We start from the raw sequence: 22,810 nt of genomic DNA on the forward strand, positions 1-22,810 counted from the left end.
AGACAGCCACCGCCCACTCGTAAATCTTCCTGCGGAAATAAAACTACCGCCGCTCTTAATTGGCGAGGTCAGTATAGGGAACCCATTGAGATCCCGATGGGGGGTGGGGGGGCGTCATCTTGACTCAGGGGCGTCATACTTGAGATCACGCAAAGCGAGAAGGCATGGCTCCATGAAAACATTTGAAGATTTGAAGAATGAAGAATTGATTTAGTTGAGTGCAGTCACACACTGGCAACGAAGTGTTTCCTAAATGGCCACCATTATAATACACACTATATATGTTGACCTGACCTGAAGGGACTCATTAGCAATTCATTCACTAATTTACATTAACAGACCCTGCAGAATGCATGACCTCAACTATGGACATTAAATATTTAATATTGTCATGAGTTATGAGTTATGTTGGAATCAAATGAGGGTTATTGTCGTTTAATAGTGAGTCTTACATATAATAATAATAATAATAATAATAATAATAATAATAATAATAATAATAATAATAATAATAATAATAATAATTATTATTATTATTATTATTATTAAAATAATGCTAATGCTAATGCTTTTATGAATATAAATAATCTAACTTGTATAATCTATAATTGGGCTTAAAGTTTCAGGTCATGAATGGTTCAGGCTGACACTGCCACTCCATTCATTGGCAGAATGCAGGCAAGCAAGCAATACCCACCCTCACACAAGGAGACGTGCGAGTGTGTGTGTGTGTGTGTGTGTGTGTGTGTGTGTGTGTGTGTGTGTGTGTGTGTGTGTGTGTGTGTGTGTGTGTGTGTGTGTGTGTGTGTGTGTGTGTGTGTGTGCGCGTGTGTGTGTGCGTGCGTGTGCGCGTTCAGCGTGTATGTGTTGGTGTGTGTTTGTGTGTGTGTTTGTGTGTGTGTGGTCTTGGTTGGATGGGAGTCTTTAAGGTATGGAAGATGTGTGCAGTGAGGGATGAGCGAAAAACCACAGAATGGATTCTTTGTTTCTAAACAAATTCTGCAGACACTTCATTTGAAAGATAGTGGAAAAGAGCCCTGCATTCATCTCTTGTGCAATTGTGTATTTTTAATTTAGTGTTATCTATATCTCATTACCCATTATCCCAAGTCATTCTAATGCAGATTCTCCTTTTTTATATGCAAGACCATAATAAATGGCACAACAAAAACAGCCCATATAAATAGCAAACCGCTGAATCTCACAAAGCCAGTGTCTATGGATAGAAATCTCTAATCAGTTTTTAAAAGATACAGAAAACAGCATTAGCACTCGCGCATATGAGAACTGTATTTGTATACATAATACAGTTTACACAGATTACACGGACAATAAAGGGACTTAAAAATGAAATAGTCGCCAGCAAAATAAACAAAATTAACTGTGGAACAGCCTAGCATGATGAACAAACTTTGCATTTGTTTATCTGCGTTTAAACAAAGAGAAATGCCAAATTGTTTGTTTTTTGTTTTTTTTGTTTGCTATTATGGATGTTTGATTTTGTAAGGTGACCTTGAGTGTCAAGAAAGGCGCCCATAAATAAATGCATTATTATCATTATTATTATTATTATTATTATTATTATTATTATTATTATTATTATTATTATTATTAAATTAAGTCTTCAATCCTTGTCAAAGTTAAAATGAATCTGTTCAAAGGCACACACAATGAATTCTCTTTCTTTTCTCTGTCCTGTTCAATGTTTAATGCTTCAGTGTGTCTTCCTCACCACTCCAGCGGTAGCCACCGATCAATGGTGATTAAAGCCAAATGTCAGAGCTCCGTCCTGTCAGTGGGGTGGTTGGGCTGCCAGGACTGAACCCTATTGGACGAGATGACATTTACATTTACATTTAGGGCATTTAGCAGACGCTTTTATCCAAAGCGACTTACAATAAGTGCATTTGTTACAATAAGTACATTTGTCATAAGAAGTGAAACAATATATCGCTGTCGGTACAGTAAAGATGTTCATAGAACCAAGTGCAAGTATTACAATCGCTAGACTAACCCATTCCCTGTGTAAAGCAGCGATAGCAGCTACTGATGAGGGCCAGACACCAGGTTCTACCGGCCTACATTCATCCCAGACGCCGATCCCTGCTGGTCAGTCAGAGGTACATGACCGCTGAATAAACTTGGAGTAGATAGAGATTGAAAGTTTAAAATGTGCAGTATAATGTAAACATCGAGATTAATAGGCTGTGAATCGAGCCATGCCGAATAAACCGATGAACAATTTATTTTCTGCACATTTTCTTTTCTGTGCAGATATTATATTCTTATTATGCACCAGGCTATATTTATTATCTAACACAAATCTAACACTGGCCTATGAGCAAATATCTGTTTACGGTGGCCAAACAAAATTTCCCTGCTTATAGATCTGCAGACACGCAAATAACCACTTTCTATCAGTGCATGCTTTATACGTGTTCATATTTGTTTGTGTAAAATGCTTTTTTTTTATCTGTAATCGTCCGGCCATGCCTTAGTGCTCCTCTCTTATCAGATTGCCTACCCTCATGCTCTCCCATCGCTGAAGAATTGGAAAGGAGTACCAGAATCCGAGCATCTACCCGTCTCTCTCTCTCTCCCTCTATTTCTCTCCGTCCTCTTGCTCTCTCTTTCTCCATCTCTGCCCCTCTCCTTTCTCCCTGTCTTTCTCTCCCTCTCCCTCTTTCTCTCTTTCTCTTGCTCTCTCTCTCTCTGTGTTTCTCTCTCACTCCCTCCTTCTCGCGCTCTCTCTCTCTCTCTATGTCTCTCTCTCTATTCTCTCTCTCTCTCTCTCTCTCTCTCTCTCTCTCTCTCTCTCTCCCTCTCTCTATGTCTCTCTCTCTCTCTCCCTCTCTCTATGTCTCTCTCTCTCTCTTTCTCTCTCTCTCTCTCTCTCTCTCTCTCTCTCTCTCTCTCTCTCTCTCCCTCTCTCAGTCTCTCTCTCTATAATCCAGATCTATCGACCATCCCCAACCCAGATCAAATGTCCACATTATCATAGTGCTGCTCCTTTAACTTTCTGCTCGTCTTACAGTCCTGCAAGTCTGATTATTATATCATGATTGGCTGGCTGTTAATTTGGCTGTTAAATTTTGAAATTCTTCATACGTCGTCCCTTGCTTGCATTCATTCTCTTTTGACAGTGGTATGCACTCGATTGCTATAATGATTATGAAATTGGTATAACGGTAAGCCAGCTGCAGTTCGATGCCACAGTATGGGCTTTGATTTCACACTTCATAATGTCATAAATGGGTAATATCTTTGAAGTTGTATGACTTGGATTATGTTTTGGCTGTTTACTCACAGTTCAGCTGTTATTTCAGGGAACGGCCAAATCTATCAGACATGAACATTTATTGTGAATGTTCATTTTGTGTCAAAGCCTTGGCATTGCCAGACGAATTGCAAACTGCAAATAGTGTGGAACCTCTCTATTCATTTTCGATTTCCAAAGGGCGTCACAAACGGGGGCAAACCAAAATGCCTCAAGATGCCATTGGATACAACCAACAATTTATCATGCGATAGGTTTCGATAGCAACGAAATAGATGATGCAGCCCTGAGCGATCAAAAAAATACATCTTTCTTCTCAACATATGCTTTAAGGGCAGTCGTTTGATCTTCTTTCAGTGAAAATATACGTCCAGTTCGTTGAATGCTGTCTCTATAGCATCAACAGACCACTCTACATCAGCAGCAGCAGCCATATTTAGCTTTATTGCATTATTTTTGATGTTGTTTGTTTGTTGTCACTCCTTCAGGGTATTTATCCCGCCTCTTATTGGATAAATGGTTGTGATTGGTCGGCCTACTGCGTACCGTGCAGAAATCTTTTTTGTGTGGGAGGGGAGCCTGACCTTTTCTGCAGAGCAAATGAAACAAGAGCTAGCGAGATTCGTCTGATTGCCAGGCTAGTGTCTTTGTTCCCTGAGGGACTTCCATCCTCATCTGTTGATACCTATTTTACCTATCAACTTTATATTTGAACCAGAGCCAGGTGCATCCAACCAAACACAGAGCAACACGACACTCCTGATTCTCTCTTCTGTGTGTGTATGTGTATGTGTGTGTGTGTGTGTGTGTGTGTGTGTGTGGGTGTGTGTGTGTGTGTATCCCGAAGGGACCGGAGGCCACTACCAGACCAAAAATAAGGGTGACATGTGTGTGCATCACATACCAACAGGACGGACCGAGCGGGGCACATGAGACGAACAGGTGGTGTGGTGTGGTGTGGGACAACACCTGTCCTCTGTCACCTCCGATTAGATGAGGGGGGGGGGGGGGGGGGGGGGACATGTCCTACCCAGGGCGGTCAGAGTGACAAGGAGACAGCGGGGAGAGGTCAGGGTTCAGACCCGATCCTGACCAGTCGTTTACGGGCAGCCGTCTGCCAGCCGGCTTCCCTTCTGTCTCGGTCCCTTCTTATGGTCACGCGCGGAGAAGTTGGAGCAGTTGGACAATCTAGATGTCAAACGGCACTCAAGAGTTATCGTGCGGATTGAGGAGTTCTACATTTTATTCATTAAACGTCACGTTTTTTCTCGGCTGTACTTGAGTGTGCGGTATTCCTCCCTTTGCTGATCAGCATGCGTACGGAAATAAACCGTGCAGCAGTGCATGGCCTACATCTCGCAGCTACACTGCAGAAAAAAAGGCACCCTCAAACCCAACCGCTAATGATATTCAAGCACGGTCTCGCTGGCGGAAAAAAGGGCTTGTTTTTGTTTGTTTGCTCAAATGTATTTATACCACAGCCTACCGTGATGCGATCACTGTCAGATGAAAAGCGCAAAGTTTTTCTACAAGACAAGTAAAGTGGATGATGTCACCCGGCCCTGGGGCGCGCGGTTATGGAGATTAATGATGCGGCGCAGCTATCTGGTCCCCCCCGCCGTCGCCCCGCGCCGCGCTGAGGGGAGCATCCCCCCCCTGCTCAAACTAGATTAGCCCGGGCAACAAAGCGTTTCTAAATCCAATGGCGGGGGGGAAAAAATAAAAAAACAAGTTCTCTTTCCCGGTAAAAAAGGGAGAATGGGAAACACGTTGGAAATAGGCAATGCGTGACGGGAAGGTGGAAATATGGAGACGTTAATCTTGGCTTTTTTTTTTTACCTCAGTGTTCACCCTTCGGTGTTTTTCAAGGTGACGTGCTCCCTTGAATCATATCCGCGACACACAGCGGCTCCCAGGTCCCCCGCTGTGGGCCTACTGTGTCATGGTCCTGACAGACACTCATGAAAGGCTCCATACGGGGGATTTAACGGCACATTGAGGCAAGCATGGCTGTCATCCCTAACGGAATCTTCCTCGCTCTCACTCTGCCCCATTCTCTCTCTCTCTCTCTCTCTCCCTCCCTCCACCTCTCTCCCCCATTTTCTCTCTCCCTCTCTCTCTCTCTCTCCCTTTCTCTCTGTGTCTTTCTCACTCCCGCTCTATCAGAATCTCTCTTGTTTCCTCTCGCCCCCTCTATCTCCCTCTGCCCCTCCCCCCCCCCTTCCCCTCTCTCCCAGGTCCTCCTTAGCTGAACAAACTAAGCAGAACTCGGCAATATGTCTGCACAACGCACTGACAGCCTTTGGATATTCCCGTTCTTTTGTGGTTCCCTTTGACATAACGGGGCGACGGAGGATATTGATTGCAGTGCAGCTGGCCGGGAGAAGGGACGCCCAGAGGTTTAGAAACAGAGGTGACATTGAGCAAAGTCAATATCATCTTCCTCACAGATCGACTGAGTTGGACTCCCTCGTTGATATCTTCAGCAAATATAAACCAAGAAACAGATCAAAATCTATAGGTTGTCCGATGATGTGAAGGATGACCCACTGATTATTGAGGGTCATATATTTTTAGAAAGTAACATTTAAAATGCAAATTATGCATTAGAACCATTCCATGAATTCAATATTTGATGAGATGACCAATCGTGATAATGTATTTAACATGTATCATTTATATGCCCTGTCTGCATTGAATATTAATGGTGAGCAGGCCTAATTTGTGTGAAGGGCCGTCTGTATACAGAGGGCTGGGGAACCATGAGACATTACCACCGGGATCCATCAGTGTCATCCTCTTAATTTGACTCTTCAACCTAATACTCGTCATGTCAGGCTTCACAATGGCATTGCAGTTGTGACTAATGTCTGTTAATGTGTCATATTTAAGTACTTCAAGTAAAAAAATCATCATAATATTTATTATGTTTTGATGCATTATTCCCTCACTCTTCATATTTTAACCTCCTTGTCTTACGTTGTCTTTTAGAAGTCTGTTTGCTTCTCCTCTGAACTCCGTGAGAGTTCAGTCCAGTGCCTCACCATCCCACTCCAGATTATTATTCTAGAAGGTTCCTGCAGAGCTGGATGAACCAACAGAAGGCGTTAGTCCTTTTAGCATTCAGCCAGCCAATCAGACGCTCTGTCCTCGTTCCAGGAACTCACCCTTGCACCAGCCAAGACGTGAGGGCAGAGCTGTGTTTACTACTGGGGAAACTGGTAGTGCGTGTGTGCATGTGTGTGTGTGTGTATGTGTGTGGCTGTATGTGTGTGTCCGGTGCATTCGTGTGGATGTGTTTGTTTGTGTGCGTCTGTGTGTATGTGTGTGTGTGTGTGTGTGTGTGTGTGTGTGTGCGCGTTTGTATTAGTGTGTGCATGTGTATGCGTCTATTGCTGTGTATGTGTGTGGGAATGTGTATTTATGTGAGTGTGTATTTGAGTGTGTGTGTGTGTGTGTGTATGTGAGTGTGTATTTAAGTGTGTGTGTGCGTGTACGTATGTGTGTGTCTATGTGTGTTTATGTGTGTTTGTGTGTGTGGGGGTGTGTGTGTGTGTGTGAATGTGTGTGTGTGTGTGCATGTGTATGTGTGAGTGTGTGTGTGTGTGTGTGAGTGTATGTGTGTGAGTGTATGTGTGTGTATGTGTGTGTGTGTGTATGTGTGTATCCGTGTGTGTGTGTGTGTGTGTGTGTGTGTGTGAAAGTGTGTATGTGTGTGTTTGTGTGTGTGTGTGTGTGTGTGTGTGTGTGTGTGTGTGTGTGAAAGTGAAAGGGGCAGATAGAGCTTAACTAACAGCGGCGTATCAATTTAGCATTTCACCGCCCAAACATGATGGAAGAAGACAGAGGACAGCAACAGGTGGAGAGAGAGAGAATTGGAGAAACTAACACAGACACATACCACCACACAGACACACACCCACACCCTCTCGGCACCCAGGTGTCTTCCAGAGCAGCATCTGTTGTCTGAGAACCGTGGGGGGCACCCTGTCAACTCTCCCCCTCCCTCCCCCTTTCTCTCTCTCTCTCTCCTTGCTCTACCTTTCCCTCCTTTCACCCCCTCACCCTCATTCATCCTCTTTCTCTCTCTCCTCTCTCTCACCCTCTCCCCTCCTTTTAATCCCCCTCTCTCTCCCCCTTTCTCTCCCTCCCACCGTCTCTCTTCCCTCTCTCTCTCTCCTCTCTTTCCCCGTGTCTTTCCCACCTACATATCTCCCAATCTCTTAACCCTCATTCTCTCTCCCCGCTTTTCCCCGCCTCTCTCTTTCCCCTCTCTCTCTCTTCCCCCGTCGCTCTCCCACCTCTTTCTCTCAACCCTCCCTCTCCCTCTACCCCCCTCTCTCTCCCCCAGTCTCTCTCTCCCCCTTTTTTGTCTCACCTCCCTCTCTCTCCCACTCTCTCTCCTGTGTCTCTCCCCCTCTCGCTCCTCTCTCCCCCTCTCTCTCCTCTCTCCCCCTCTCGCTCCTCTCTCCCACTCTCCCCCTCTCTCTCCTCTCTCCCCCTCTCTCTCCCATTCTCCCTCTCTCTCCTGTGTCTCTGCCCCATCTCTCCCCTGTGTCTCCCCCCTCTCCCTCTCTCCCTCCCCTGTGTCTCTCCCCCTCTCTCTCCTATCTCCCACTCTCTCCCCTTGTCTCTCCCCCCCCCCCTCTCTCTCTCTACCTCCCTCCCTCTCCCCCTCTCTCCCCTGTGTCTCTCCCTGTGTCCCTCCTTCCCAACAAGAGCCCTCCTCTGAATACCGAGCAGCCCCGACCCTGGTCCCCATCTCTCCATGTCCGTGCTGAACCCCCTCTGCTGCCGTCCTTACAGCAGCACCGCTCGTCTCCTGAAGGGAGACAATCCACGTTAGATACTTTCACAGAGCACATCTGTATTTTGCGGCGTACTGTATTGACGACAGTGCAATCTATCGAGGAGCAGCAGAGTTCTTCCAAAGCGACTCACACTGAATACCAGATGAGCGGTTGAGGAGCAGAGAGGTGTTGGGGATCTCAGCTCAGGGATGCCTGCAGGTAGACTGCGGACTTGGGGGCTCAGTAGTAATTGAGCATGTAGGAGTGGCTCCATGGCCCAGGGGATACAGGCTACTTTGGGGGAGAAGTGAATCAAGGGGAAAGGTCCTTGAAGTATGGTAATGTGAGTGTAATCATTCTGTACTGACTGTACCATTGGAATGCCGGTCAGACTTTCAGTTTGAATCCAGTTAGTGTCCGCTCATAGCCAATGAACAACAACATTGTCAGTAACAAGGCTTAGGGGAAGTGATCGGGCTGTTTGAGTTTTGTCTGGTGAATTTTAAATATGAACTTGATAGTGCATTGTCATATACACTATTTTTGTTCACACTAAGGATGTATAAAACAATTGTTGGCTGTGAAATGAGTCATTATCTGTGTAAATGATTAATATTAGAAGCACTAACAATTCTCAGATTATACTGAACCCCAATTAAAAGAAAATGGTGCCAATTTAAATATTTGTGATGCTTTCAACAAGATATATGGTTTCATATATAGATGACTAGATCAGAACATAGACGAAACAGGCACTTAGTTTATTGATTTGTTATCTGATGGATAGATAATTATAAGTAATAAAGATAGGCCTACACACGAGGGGTGTTCTTTTTATCCATAATTCTAGCAGAAAATATAAAACATGCCGAGACATTGGGTTGGAATCAATAAGAGGTCAATAATAATTGATTTGGTCTAAGTCACACCAGTAGAAAAAAAAAAAGTTTTACCTCCGTTTTTTTATGCCGCTGAAGTAAAAAGTGAAGTAAAGTGGTGTACAATAGTGCCATCTGGTGGACATCTAGGGACCCTGGTAAAGCAGGCGCAGCTATCCCTGTACCCACGGCAACTATATATTTTAGCCACCATACGGTTAAATACGCTTACTCGCTTTTATCAATATAGGCTAATATACAATTTTAATAATTATAATAATGTAACTACTTCCAATACTAACATAACTAATAATAATAATATTAAACGTAGAAAGAATCAAAATACGAGTGTTTATAAATTATGAAACGCTGCCACCATGTGTTTTAATTGTGTATAACACATTTTGAATAATTGTGTACGCTACAGATTGTGACGCATACGTAAAGTATAACATTTATTCTCGAAGATAAAATGTTCTTAATAAGCTATATATATGTGTATGCATTTTATTTGATAGGATTATCGAATTGAACCAGACCAGTCGAATTTGAGTTAAGCCTAATTCATTTAAGTTTCATTAATTTTAGATTTCCTCTAGACATTTGGTCTGAAGATACAGACGCCCTGGGCTCACCTATACAACACATACTAGCCTTACACCTACTGCTATCGTCTACTGCCTCTACCACTAATTACGCACTCACACTAATAAAAACCACTGCGAATACTAACAGCACAGGCCTTGCACCACTACCATTGCTGCTACTTAATAGGCCTTACATTGCTTATTCCAAAAATAGCCTATCATTTTTTAACGATAGGGGGTCTACAAATAGAAAGAGGCGACCAAATAGTACCACATTTGCAAAGCCCTCTGGCGTTTGAAAGTAAACATCAGTGGATGAATAAATGAACAGTTGCACATCAATAATGCATCCACAGGTCCACGCTTGTCGGACCAACGCGGGTGCGACGGTACAGACCAGGGTGCGGAAGTAGACGCTACCTGCAGATGATGCGCACTTAGACGGACTAGGGGAGGAGGCGCAACGCGTGCAGATGTCACAGTTGTCTGGTGTGATACAAACCTGAAGACTTCAGGAAATCGAACCGAAACACAACATTGTTGCGGAGATTCCCAGCTGTTTAATCCGGGCTTTTTGAAGTACCCGGTCCGGGGTTTCTTCTTCAGTCTGGCACACATCTGACTTCAGGGACATCTTTTATTTTATTCAATTATGGGGTCTCTACATTCTTTACCTGATGAACCCCAATACGTTGGTCTGGCGGAGAAAACAGGATGTGAGTATGCGGACAAATACTTAGTTAGGCCTGCTGATTAAACCGGCACTGCTACATGAACGACGCGGGTGCTTTGCATGTCTTTAAGAGGAACCGACCTATTTGAGTGCTTTATGTTTAATTTAATCACAAGTTGGACAGATAAAGCCAGTGGGGAGGACGCATCGCATATGCATTCGACACAATTCAAATGGCATCTTATTAAGTGTATCGCTTGCCTCGACATGTTTTACCCGAAAGTGCCAAAGATAATGTTGGTCAATGGTCTAGCTCTGATAAAAGTTTCCATGGACAGCACCAACCTCCTATCATAGAAACTACGCTCACACCTGTATGACCTGCATGTAGGCCTACGCAAATTTCCTCTTCCCATTCAAATCAGACTTTGTTTACTTAACCATATTGGCCATGTTCTGTACCAGCCTTGCTGAGATGGTGTTTTATCTCCTCTGCTAGTTTCCTTCGAACAGATCGGAATTCTACACAAAAGATTCAAGCAACTGAGCAACAATGGGGAAACTCTGAGGTGAACTACAGTGTTAGGTTACCTATATACCCCCTCTGCCCTGCTGTATTCTGTATTGTTTAATGTCGCCTCTCATTTCAATTGTCGCCTCTCATTGTGTTTGTTTTATACAACTTGTTGAAAAAGATCTTCAGTTTGTCTGAATTGACAAACAGGTTTAAGATCATAGCAGTTGCATATGATTATGCAGTACAACCACTCCCTAAATCCTGTTGTGTTTTGTTCACCAGGAGAGAAGATTTCAACACGATTCCAGATCTGCTTTGCAATCCCATCAGATCACAGATCATAGAGGCTTTCTTTGACAGGAGGTACAGCAATGACTTTCTAATACCTGATACCTTTTATCATCTAAGCTGTAGTTCAAATCATTACTATGTACTGTACTATATGCCTATAGTATTTACCATCTATAACACTATTTATGCTAGCATACAGTAGAATAAACAATAGTAAAATACTACAGTAACGTGTAATAGTAAACATGTAGCAGAGGAGAGTACGCCGTATAACGTGCGTATCGGCCGACGCTCAACAGCCCAGTGTGTCTGTCTGTCTGTCTATCTGTCTGTCTGTGCCCGCGCATGTAGAAACTTCCGGCAGACTGACGGCGTGGGCACGGTGCATGAGATCGGCTTTGGGGAGTTCCTGGTGGTCATGTCCCACTTCAGACCGCCATCCATACGCCTGGACGACGAGCAGAAAGAGGTCATCCGCATGGAGAAACTCAGATGTGAGACCCCTCTCTCTCCCTGGAAGACCCCATTCAACCCCCCCCCCCCCCCCCCCAGGTTACACCTTCATGTTTCATCCCCCTTGTGTTTGTCGTCGTGCCGTTCATAACGCTGGCCTCTCTGAACCCCAATTTATGCAGTTCTATTCAACATGCATGATACGGACAACGACGGCACCATCACCTTGGAGGAGTACAGACACGTAAGGCCACAACACAACACAGTGCAGCGTGGCTGTGGTGGATTACCGCCAGCCACGCCCATACTCTACACCTCCGCTGTCATCCCCCACCACATGTAAACACTGTTGCATCAGGGCGATTGTATTCTTACTATCAGCCTGCAGGATTCGACACCTGAGCACTGGTCTCTGCCGTTGTTACAAACTGGGGGGGGGGGGGATTCTAGTGGCGGTATTGATCCGTGGGACCTCATGTGGGGGGGATTCATTTTCTCTTCTGCTTCAAGGTCGCAAACCAATCTCTCTAACCTCGCCGACCCTCCCCCTCTGCCTGTACAGCAGTCAATCACAATGTGGACGGTCCCTCTCTGCACATAGTATCAGTAGCTTGTGTTGGCTGCAATGCATAACGGCAACAAGTCAACAAATACACTTCAAAATAGATAACCGTTGATTATTTTTAAAACTAGACAATTTTCTCCACTCTCCTGTGTTGGACCTCTTACAAATCAACAGTCTTTTGTTGGTTTTTCTAGAAAACGTCCATACACTTTCAACTGTGGGCTTGCTGTACTGCTCATATACAGCAGCTTCAGCGACAGACCTTCGGGCTGTTGTTGTCTGGTTTTAAAGCTAGATTTAAATGAATAACACAGGTTAAAACACTTTCACATCTTTAAGATAGGTATTTTGATGATATACAACAAAACGGCTCCTATTTGACAGTTTTTTGCAGTATTTCATTTGGAGTAGTGAAATTGAGAAGTGTTGCATTTCACATACATGTGATTAACCGGCAAGAGGGATTCCACTAAACCATGACAACCCTATTGGTCAGAAAAGGTTGGATCTTCCCTAAAGCACTTTTTAACGTACAATGCTAACCATGTGTCCGCTTGGCTAGGTGGTCGAGGAGCTGCTGTCTCGTAGCGGCGCACTGGGAAAAGAAACGGCCAAAGGCATCGCCGACGCTGCAATGCTTGAGGTGGCAAGCATCTCCATGGGTCACATGGTAGGGCTGGCCAATTATACAAGGGCACATGGTAGGGCTGGCCAATCATTTATGAGTCACATGGTGGGCCTGGCCCATCATTTATGAGTCACATGGCAGAACAATCATTCAAAGTGATTGTTTATTGTCTGTATGTTGTGTCGTCACAAAAGGTAGATACTGACAAATTGTCATACCTATTTTTATAGTCTCATTCATAGTTCATCATGATGAGAAGAGATGCCCTTAAAAAGATTAAAATAGTGGATTTTAAAAGTCCTGTACCTTATATTTCAATGTCAAGACCCTGAGATGGACAGTTCAGTATGTTATTTTAAACTGAAGCATACTGTGATATTTAAAGACCTTTTGTAAAATTCCCCATGATTATCTTATTAACACATTTTTCCATATCGCCTAGCCCTATCACATGGTACTATGACAGTGTTTTTAACTGTGTGATTCCAACTCTATCCATCCACGTCCACTTTAATGTACTGTCTGATACCTTTTTATTTTATTTTTCACACACAGGAACCCGATGAATTTTACGAGGGAATCACATTTGAGCATTTTAATAAGGTCAGTAGCCTGATTTTGTGGTTTTGTGTCCTCATTTTATCAAAGCTGCTGTAGGTAATATTAAAGAGTTTAAATGTGAGAGCGGGCAGAAAACGGCGACATTTGAAAACTCAACAACCCAAAAATGTCCCTCACTCCCCCCTCCCTCCATATGTTTCTCTACCATTGAGCAGTGTTGCATTTCACTCACCTGTGATTGACAGATAAGATGGATTCCCTGAAACATTCATGGAAGAAATGCCCTGATTGGTCAGAAATAAGCTGGGCTTGGTCTAAAATCAAAACTGGCTCACAATGGCAGGCGCAGTCAACTCAAAACAGATATTCGCTTAGCACATTTCACTCACTAATAACTGGATATGCCGTTTCTATCTTACTATACTGAAATAATATCCCTTAAATCGTACCTGCGGCTCCTTTAAAACATGACTTGCGTCACATTCACTGCAAATGTTTCACTCGCCTCCTTCAAATAAATCCTACTAACTAACATGTTCTGCTTTTAGCTACTGAAAGAATTTGAAATTGAATCCAGGATGAACATCCGCTTCATGAACATGGACACGACCACGCTGTGCAAGTGACATGTACACATCACATAAACGTGCACTACTTTGATCTTACGAGGAGTTTTTTTTTTATTATACTTTGGTTGTTTAGCAGCCTGAGACCTCTCTGTTCAATTTGGTTTTCAACGGCCCTGGACCAAAAGGCCTCTTGATGCGACTGGATAGACCTATGACCCATCAGAGCCACGCAACGTGTGGCACATCAGCGGCATCCATCCTGGTTGTTTTTCCGAAAATTCCTCAGCAGCGCTCTCATAAGGTGCTCCTCTGTCTAGTCATCGTATTAAACCCACCCCCAAAGTAGATAAACGGTTGTGATTGGCCCGACCCTGGTCTGGTTTGCTGGAAATCTGTCTGAGCTGATGTGGAGCCAGACGCGTTCGCCCCAGAGCTCCTAAGACATGAGCTTGTAGATTTGTCTGGTTCCAAGGCGAGTAGTTTAGCATCCTATTTTAGAATCTTGGTTGAGTAGTTTGCTATAATATTGCCTTGATAGAGGTTGATTATGTGCACTGTAAGAATATATCCCGTATATGCCTTTGTCTTAATTCATGTTTAGATTACTATGCAGGAACACAGGTTTTCGACACTACGTTCAGCATGATTGTCCGCAATATTGTACACAAACAAAGCCCTTATTTAACAATCAGTCTGTCAGTAAGCAATAATGGTACTGAGGTAACTAACTATCTCCCTGTGCATGCAAATATGGATGCTCAAACATCCTATGAATGTCAAACCTACGATAATCAGGGATGTGTTAATGATGATGACACACTTTTGTATGAATATGAATGCATATATTTCATACCTTTTCATGTGTTTCAATAGCAGCCCAATAATGCCACTTTTTATCTAATAATGTTTGCACGTGCCTCCAATATGATGACAATTACTCACACTTTCACAATTAAACATTGAGTGAATGAAAGTCAAGGCCTCCATGACCCTCATTTCGGGTGATGTCATGCATCCTTAAGTAGTAACTCATACTGTATGCAACAGGAAGTTAAACCATGAGAAAAAAACACCTTGCAAGAAGCTTCTCTAGAATTCAGCTTCTGAAGAATTTTAAAAAGAGGAAAGATGTAAAATGTAGAAGGAGCTTTGTCCAGCCTCGCTCTCAGAGCAGTGGGGCAAACTGAGAGCATGTAGAAGATGAGACGGCACAAGTTGGATTGTGTTACTAAGTCTCTAACTGTTTGCAATATAGTTCCACTGCGCAAGGCCGTTGTTTAAGTTCCAGTCTGCACTTTGTAAACATGCAGATGTTTAATTGATTTAACAACTTGACTCCTAACTGACTTCAGCATACGGGTATGTGTGCTGAATCAGACCTCCTCTTATTTCAGTGGACTTGTTAGTAACAGCCTTTTAGCCACTCCAATGTTCGGCTGCTTACAACATAGGAAACTAGAGCATGGACTGCATTGTAACAATACATTGTAAAATACATTATTGTTTTGTATAATTTTTTATACTTTCTATATTAACCTATATGAACACGGTGAAGCAGTGGTGGAAGATACTCACAAGCTCATACTGAAGTAAAAGTTAAAACAAATGTACGTCAGAACCCTAGTAAACTAGTAGTTACCTCACCATCCTGCCCACATATTTTGATGTGCAGAGACATTCCCTCTGTAACATATAAACCTGTTGGTTTAGTCAACGTGTTGGGGTCAACCCGGTTTAGGTTTTGGTTTTATTTGTGCCTGACAGTACATTTAAAACCTTTCCAAGGTCACCCAGGATTAAATGACTGAAATAAAGAAACTGAAATTTGTACTTAAGTTGAGTTGCCCTTTGGTTGCCCTTTGAGAAAACGTAATCTTGGGTGGATCTTGGCATGATGTGTGTCCTTACATAAGGTTCATTATGAGTCATAAAATAATGAGACACAATGCCAAACAAATTCAAATCAATAAACAATTAGAATTTCACTGGGACTGGGTCTTCCCTTTTCCCTCCTACATATTGAAAATACGTCAGTTTTTCATACAACCTACTCTGTAGTCAGTTGATCATTTACTGCTATCCTAGATACCAAAATGTTACAAGTTGTACTTATTGTTTTGATTGATGGTGTGAGCGTGATGCTTGCTCCACAGACCAGACATAGCCTTTGCTCTTGTTCTAAATAAAAACCAACGTCCTACTTTACGAAAACAGGAAACTTGATTTATGACCCAGAGCCAATTGCTCGTCTGCTTCCAGTTTTCTGCTTTAATGACCTTAGAGAAAAAAGGGAAATTACAAACAATTCAATAGTACAACTTTAATTTATTACAATAATATTTTCAATGTTTCATAAATAAAATATTTTTTTAAATAAGGTTCTTGGATGATAAAAATCCCAACCCATTCCGTACTTCCTCTTTACAGGCCTACATACACCCACAGTGTCATTCTTATTCCAATGAACATGCCCATACATATCTGTGCACTATGCTCCATCCACTGTTCAGCACCCTGAACCATACACACACCCACACACACACACCCACACACACACACAGACAAACACGTCTCAGACACACACGCACACAGTGCCTTATGACTGGCCAGACAACAGACTGCTACACAAACTCTTTCCTATGTGACTATCTGCCTCTTCATGTCTTCAGGACATGTGTCACTGAGAGCTGCTGTCACACCTCCATCACCTCATCCTCCCTCCCTGTTTAGTTGAGTGACTTGTGTCTACTTTTGGACCGTTACTGCACAGGACAAAGCCTAAACAGCAACCAGTGGCTCCACAATAACATCCCCTTTTGTGTTTGCTGCGTCAATACTCCCAGTTAGGCTGGGTCATTTACAGAAAACATTGATTAGTTGATTTAGAAGAAGCTGACGCCGAAATTCCTCCATAGTCCATGTTTGCCTTTCTGTCTTTTTCATTGTTTGCTTTTGGGTGATTCTGCACAGTGTGATTTTAACAAAAGTTCAGATCAGTGTCATCAAGAAGCCATACACATTTCCAATACATTTGGAGATTTGTGGACAATCATAGTCTAATTACAATGATCACGCAACCTCTGCCATTACACATTTGACCTCCACAAAATGTGGAAATAAATAATAAATACGATAAATACATATCCTTTGCAAGAGGAAAACAACCGATGTGCCATCCACCTTGAGACTCACACAAGTCTTTTGAACGGGAAACACTGAAACACGTTACAGCAGCCTCTCCATCCTTTTCCCCGCTCTTCTTCAGAAGGTGTTTTCCGGGGGCCCCCTGCACACAGGGCCCTTCAAAGTCCTCAGCTCCCGCGCCACGTTCAGGAGGAATTCCTTGAACCGCCGCAAAACCACGCAGCCGTACACCTTCTGCTGGAAGATGTTCTGCGACGGGGGCAGCTGGGTGGGGCCCCCGGCCAGCTCGGGGGCCGGCAGGTTGGGGAAGAGGTTCTGATAGAGGCAGCTGGTGACTGAGGCCAGGCTGGTGCTGCGGTTCCTCACGTTGCTCAGCTCCGACAGCAGCCGGCTGGAGGGCGACTGCAGGTCCGTCTGCTGCTCAAGCACCCGCTGGAGGTGGGGCAGGAAGGACTGCAGGATGGAGGAGACGCTCAGCAGCCGCTCCGAGGGCTCCAGGCCGGAGATCTTGGGCTTTGGGACCTCGCTGCTGGAGGACTTGCAGAAGAGCTCCGACATCGCCCCTTGGCTGGCCTTCTGGAGGAGGCGATAGAGGGGAGAGTCAAGTGGAATCCAATGCAAATTCATCCTAAACGTTGTCAGCGTTTGATGAAGTCGTGCCCGTGCTGCCATCTCAAACCATGGCCTAGAAGCAGTATAAACAATGCAGCAAATACGTATATAATATACACAGCAACTATATAAGGAGACAGAACATTGAAATGCATCTCGTTGGCGTCTGGACTCACGTATGTACGGATGAGCTCCACAGATTCCTTTTGTATGAGTCGCGTTAGCTTCAGAGACTGCTGGAGGGGAATGCAATAGTTCTGGCTTCTGCACAGCGAGACGGTCCGCGATGAGTGGACGGCCATGACCAACAGTAAAGAGAGCAGTGCTGATGGGAAAGTTTCTAGTAGGGACACAAGTAGATAATAATGTCAAAAACACACCTGAAAAGCACTGTTGTGATTAACTAATAGAATATCACAAAAACACCTAGACATAATTACAAACGTACTTCTAGAAGTATTGCACTACTGGTGCAATAGGATTTCAGAATAATGTGCATAGAATCATATTCCCAAATTTAAATGAGATGAATCGTATATTAAATAACATGATGATCTGACAGCAGGTGTAATATTTTAGAATTGTTTCCTATCTCTAGTATATGATAACAATACAGCTGTGAATATAATCATATAATGTAGAGTAAAGTCCTTACTTGTTGGTTGTAATAACAGTGGGAAATACATATGTCCAATCATTCCTCACACAGTCTCAGAAATCAAATGTACACTTGTCGTTGTCACTGTCCTTAAATACTTTTAAAGGCAGAAACCACACATTTGTCAGAAGAGGAAATGACGCTATTTTTTATGAGGCAACCACATTTCCCAGAATTTCCCCCTTTGTGTGACACAATTCTTTGCTCTAAATTTGCACGTCAAAAAAGTTTTTGCAGGCTCATGGTTGAAGAAATAATAGTCCTTGCATACAGATTGTTTAATACATAGTTGAATCTGTATACTGCTGTACAATACTATTTATCTTTATCTGAAAAATCGATGTGTGTTTTACATGAAATGAAATGTTACATGTGAAAATATATGAAAATCATGCAGGCATATCAGGCACATATTTCAAACGCTTGAGCTTGCTAACTGGGGGTGATATTACTTCATATTCATGCAGGAGGGTGAAGGTGATATATGGAATGCCAAATCACGAATGTCCTTGTTTTTCATTTCAGAAATCAGGTCACCTTACTGTAGGCTCAAATAACTCCTTGAGCTCACAAGTTCAAACACTGGAATAATATAATATACAATTAACACACACACACACACACACCCACACCCACACCCACACCCACACCCACACACACACACGCACACACACGCACACACATCCGCATCTCAAAAAAGTCCTTAAAATGCACTATTCAGGGAAGACCGCAGTCTGGTAAGTTGAAACACTTTCAATTTGACCAATCATAAAAGAGTGACGTCAACATTCTTGTACTTTCTTACTGTAAGAAAGTCAACATTTTCTTCAAGACAATTTTTCGCCTAGTGCTCATTTTATTGTAGATACAATAGTTACCTACATAACCTTCAGTAGCAGTTTCTTTAGTTTATTTGATGCTGTACAATCATGCTAACTTCAAACCAGCATGCTAAAACCGTTAGCTATGTGAAAGCTAGGATGGGGGGATGGTTCATGAAAAATGTTACAAACAGTAGGCCAAAAGAAGTCAGGGTCGAATGGTTTGCTGTCAGTTCTGGGCCCACGTAGCCTTGTCCGAAGCGCCAGACACTTACATTTACTACAACTGTGACAGTGATAAAACCCATGTGTTGCACATTTTAATTGTTCACTCTTTTCAAAGCAGATTATTCCTAATTCTTCCATTAAGTTCTTGCAGACATTGGGTTGTGTGAATTTTTTCAGCAAATACCTCCGTGTGACATATATATCCCCAGCTAATATTACAACTCAGTAGTGGAGTAGGTTTTAACAACAGAACTCTTTGTGTTTGACATTAACTCACATTATCTGTAAATGGTAGCAGAAATCCAAGTGAGTTTTATGGGTAGAAGTGTATCAAAGTGGAGAGACCTAGCAGCAACAAACACTGAAGGACTGCTGTGACTACCATCCCCTAACCATTCCCTCTCTGCTACAGTTCAGATTGTTCCTTCGATTTTGCATATTTAATCCACAAATGTATTAATATACATTTATGAGACTTTGCTCTGGTATTGTAAAAAGGAAGCTGGCAAGGTCACATGGGGGAAGGAGGGAAAAATATTTATACTGATATACACTATGCTTTGTGATAAATGAACTCCCTGCTAAAAACCCAAATCTGCGGATCATTGATAGGTAACCAAAACTATGATTTCAGCATGGGAACACAAAATGTCCAAAAAATTGATTTCAGGGAATCATTGAGAAGACAATGCTGTCTATATCACTTTGACCCAAATCAACTAATTATAGCAGTGTGTTGTGGCGTTTTGACGCTCACGCAGCATTGCCATCAAACAGCATGACTAACTTATTTTGAAATGAGTCCAGCAAGGAAGAAGGCTGTGAACCACAAGCTACCGGTGTCATTTAACCACCCAATCCGGGGACCTTCCAGCTGCTGAACAAGCACTTCACTTGAACTCTTGTTGGTGAGAAACATAACGTCATGGTGGGAAAGGAAATCTTTGTGTAAAGAATTTAGTGTAAAGGCTGAGGCAGAACACGGTGAGGTCAACACTGGGTTTTTCCCTCAACTGAGACCACAACATTTACAAAGAACACCAACAACAAAACCTAGATACATATAAAATAGATTCAACTCTGAGAAGTGTGAGACCTAAGGGTGCCTTATTCCAACAGATTCTCTTTATTTTGTCTGACTGCACAGAAAATTGGTTTATTTGTAGGTTTGTTAAAGAAATTCCCTATGGTCTTGTGAAATACGTGTTTTGTGATAACTTAAAGTTACACAAATGTTCGGCTCATGACAGTTTTGAAACAGTCTCAAATGAAAGAACAACACATGTAGGACCCTACACACACACACACACGCACGCACACACACACACAAACACACACACACTCACACACACACACACACACACACACACACACACACACACACACACACACACACACACACACACACACACACACACACAAACACCATAGAACAGAAACCGTAGGCCTTCCTGTGAAAGAAACTTTAAAAGGCTCACCTTTTGTTAAAAGATTGGCCAAACAGCTATAGGTGTGTACACACAGTTTAAACTGCAATAAATGTCTATACTGCTCATACAACAACCTCAAACATCCTAAATTCTTGCACTTTGCCCATTCAAGGGTTAAACAACTAAAATAAGTAAATGTAAGTATGGCTTCTCCTAAACCGAGATTGTGAAGGTCTAAAAAGAATACTGAAATATGCAAGGTTTAGATTTTATCTTGAGAAATTCTAAAAGTAAACAACTTGTGAACATCATTTGATTCATTGAATCAAACCATGTCTCTGTTCTCTCTATTGTACTCATGTCAGGAACAATGTTATATATTGATTCAAGTTTCTATTTAAAACAGGAGGTCCAGAACACCCATGTGAAGACCACTACATTACACATTGCATCAAACTGACCTGTGATAAAATAGTATTTATTTTTTTCCATACATACATGTCATTCTTAGAGGGATTCATTGCAAGGGATAATCTCAGAGTGTCAGAAACCTATGACACGCCGACAAAACAATAATTAAACAAAACAAAAAACTCACTGAAGTTTTAATTTATGAGGGGTATCAAAGGGTTTTATCTTTCCCATGTTGTAAAACCTGTGAACATTAAATTATTATAGTCTTCTCTCTAGGACAAAAGACTAGAAAGGCTAATGGTGTTATTATAAATCAAGCACCAAACATTCATCTCTCCATCGAGTAGGATGGAAACCTTGTGCAATCTGTTCAATGATATCCATCAACATTGCAGAGATTATGTCAACTTGGTCACTGGCACACTCTTTAATCAAATGCAACCCAGACCAGCCATTTATTAGGTTAAATAGAGTAGAATCAGAGACCTTGCAGAGATCATTGTACTTTAAAGAAAGCTTGTGGTTTGTGACAGTATCATACAATCTGATAAAGTCCAGTCGTTTGACTGTAGCATGTAGGCTATGTAGGATGTTTTGCTACCGCATGACCATATTTCTATATTGTAAGAAAACAAAACTTTGTTATATTAAGTTTCGATGTCAGTAATAGACCATTGCCTCTGTATGTTCTAGCTATATTCTCATGTACAAATATTCATATCAAAAGTTAGACAGCACAATTCTCACCTTTTTTTCCTTTACAAGACCTTGGATTAGTGAACATTAAATGATTCACAAATTTGGATGAAACAAAAAGGTGCCAGACTTGTAAAACTATACATATATATATATATATATATATATATATATATATATATATATATATATATGTATTTGTTTATATATATATATATATATATATATATATATATATATATATATATATATACATATAAACAAATACATACATATATATTTATATATATGTATATTTGTATATATATAGAAATATATATGTATATATAAAACCTACATATTTAAATAACTCAAATTTGCTTCATAGGCACAACATAAATAAAGGCATTTGTGAAATTATCATATCAAATATGGCGCTAATGTCTTGTATCCATATGCTTGAAACAAAAAGGTAATGACCACTTATTTACAAACAGCTAAAATTAGATCAGACAGATCCATGCTTTACTTCACAACCTGAATTTGTCCTTAAAGTGCATGCAATAATAAGCAGTTTTACCAAGTGGGGTCTTCAACTGTGATAAGATAAATGAGTGGATTCAACTAATGCCAATTCTTTCGACGTAAACAAAACCATGAGGGTATAAGAGTTTGCTTAAAATAGGTGGCACTACAGGTTACTGCATGTAAAAGCACAACGGAAAAGTATAAGAAAGCATTTAAAAAACAAAACAAAACAAATGCTCCGACCTAATCCAGCGACCCCTGTACCATTCACCAATCACATTCTGAGAAACCTAAGGCCAGCCAACCACGGCGGACCCCTAGCAAACATTCCACAACGGCAGGGCCCCCTAATGTCACGTATGCATTATGCATCATACATCATACTAACATAATGGGTACAAACTTAAATATATATCAAAGTGCCCATCTTTACTAAAATTGTTCCTGAATTCATTCAATTCCTTACCAAAAAGGAGGAGGAATGGCGCAGGGGGAAAAGTCTTGTAAGATA

At 42.1% G+C, this 22,810-nt stretch overlaps 2 protein-coding genes across 2 annotated transcripts; one reads left to right on the forward strand and one right to left on the reverse strand.

The window, feature by feature from the left end:
* Positions 1-9,959: 9,959 nt before the first annotated feature.
* Positions 9,960-14,725, forward strand: tescb (tescalcin b). Its single transcript, XM_079735771.1, has 8 exons — positions 9,960-10,248; positions 10,705-10,774; positions 11,005-11,085; positions 11,365-11,507; positions 11,649-11,710; positions 12,594-12,701; positions 13,215-13,262; positions 13,769-14,725. The coding sequence occupies exons 1-8, from the start codon at positions 10,185-10,187 to the stop codon at positions 13,844-13,846; spliced, it is 654 nt and encodes a 217-aa protein (XP_079591897.1). The 5' UTR covers positions 9,960-10,184; the 3' UTR covers positions 13,847-14,725.
* Positions 14,726-17,050: 2,325 nt separating this feature from the next.
* Positions 17,051-17,847, reverse strand: m17 (IL-6 subfamily cytokine M17; the record flags this gene model as incomplete). Its single annotated transcript, XM_079735693.1, has 2 exons — positions 17,051-17,509; positions 17,722-17,847. The coding sequence occupies 2 exons, from the start codon at positions 17,845-17,847 to the stop codon at positions 17,051-17,053; spliced, it is 585 nt and encodes a 194-aa protein (XP_079591819.1).
* Between the last annotated feature and the right edge of the window lie 4,963 nt (positions 17,848-22,810).

This window comes from Pollachius pollachius, assembly GCF_949987615.1.
Source record: "Pollachius pollachius genome assembly, chromosome: 4".
Taxonomy (NCBI): domain Eukaryota; kingdom Metazoa; phylum Chordata; class Actinopteri; order Gadiformes; family Gadidae; genus Pollachius; species Pollachius pollachius.

Excerpts from the sequence above, each read along its gene's own strand:
- tescb (XM_079735771.1), top strand. The coding sequence starts at position 10,185 with ATGGGGTCTCTACATTCTTTACCTGATGAACCCCAATACGTTGGTCTG. Across the intron at positions 11,508-11,648 it reads CCGCATGGAGAAACTCAGAT|TTCTATTCAACATGCATGAT; the intron begins GTGAGACCCCTC and ends CAATTTATGCAG. Across the intron at positions 11,711-12,593 it reads CCTTGGAGGAGTACAGACAC|GTGGTCGAGGAGCTGCTGTC; the intron begins GTAAGGCCACAA and ends CCGCTTGGCTAG.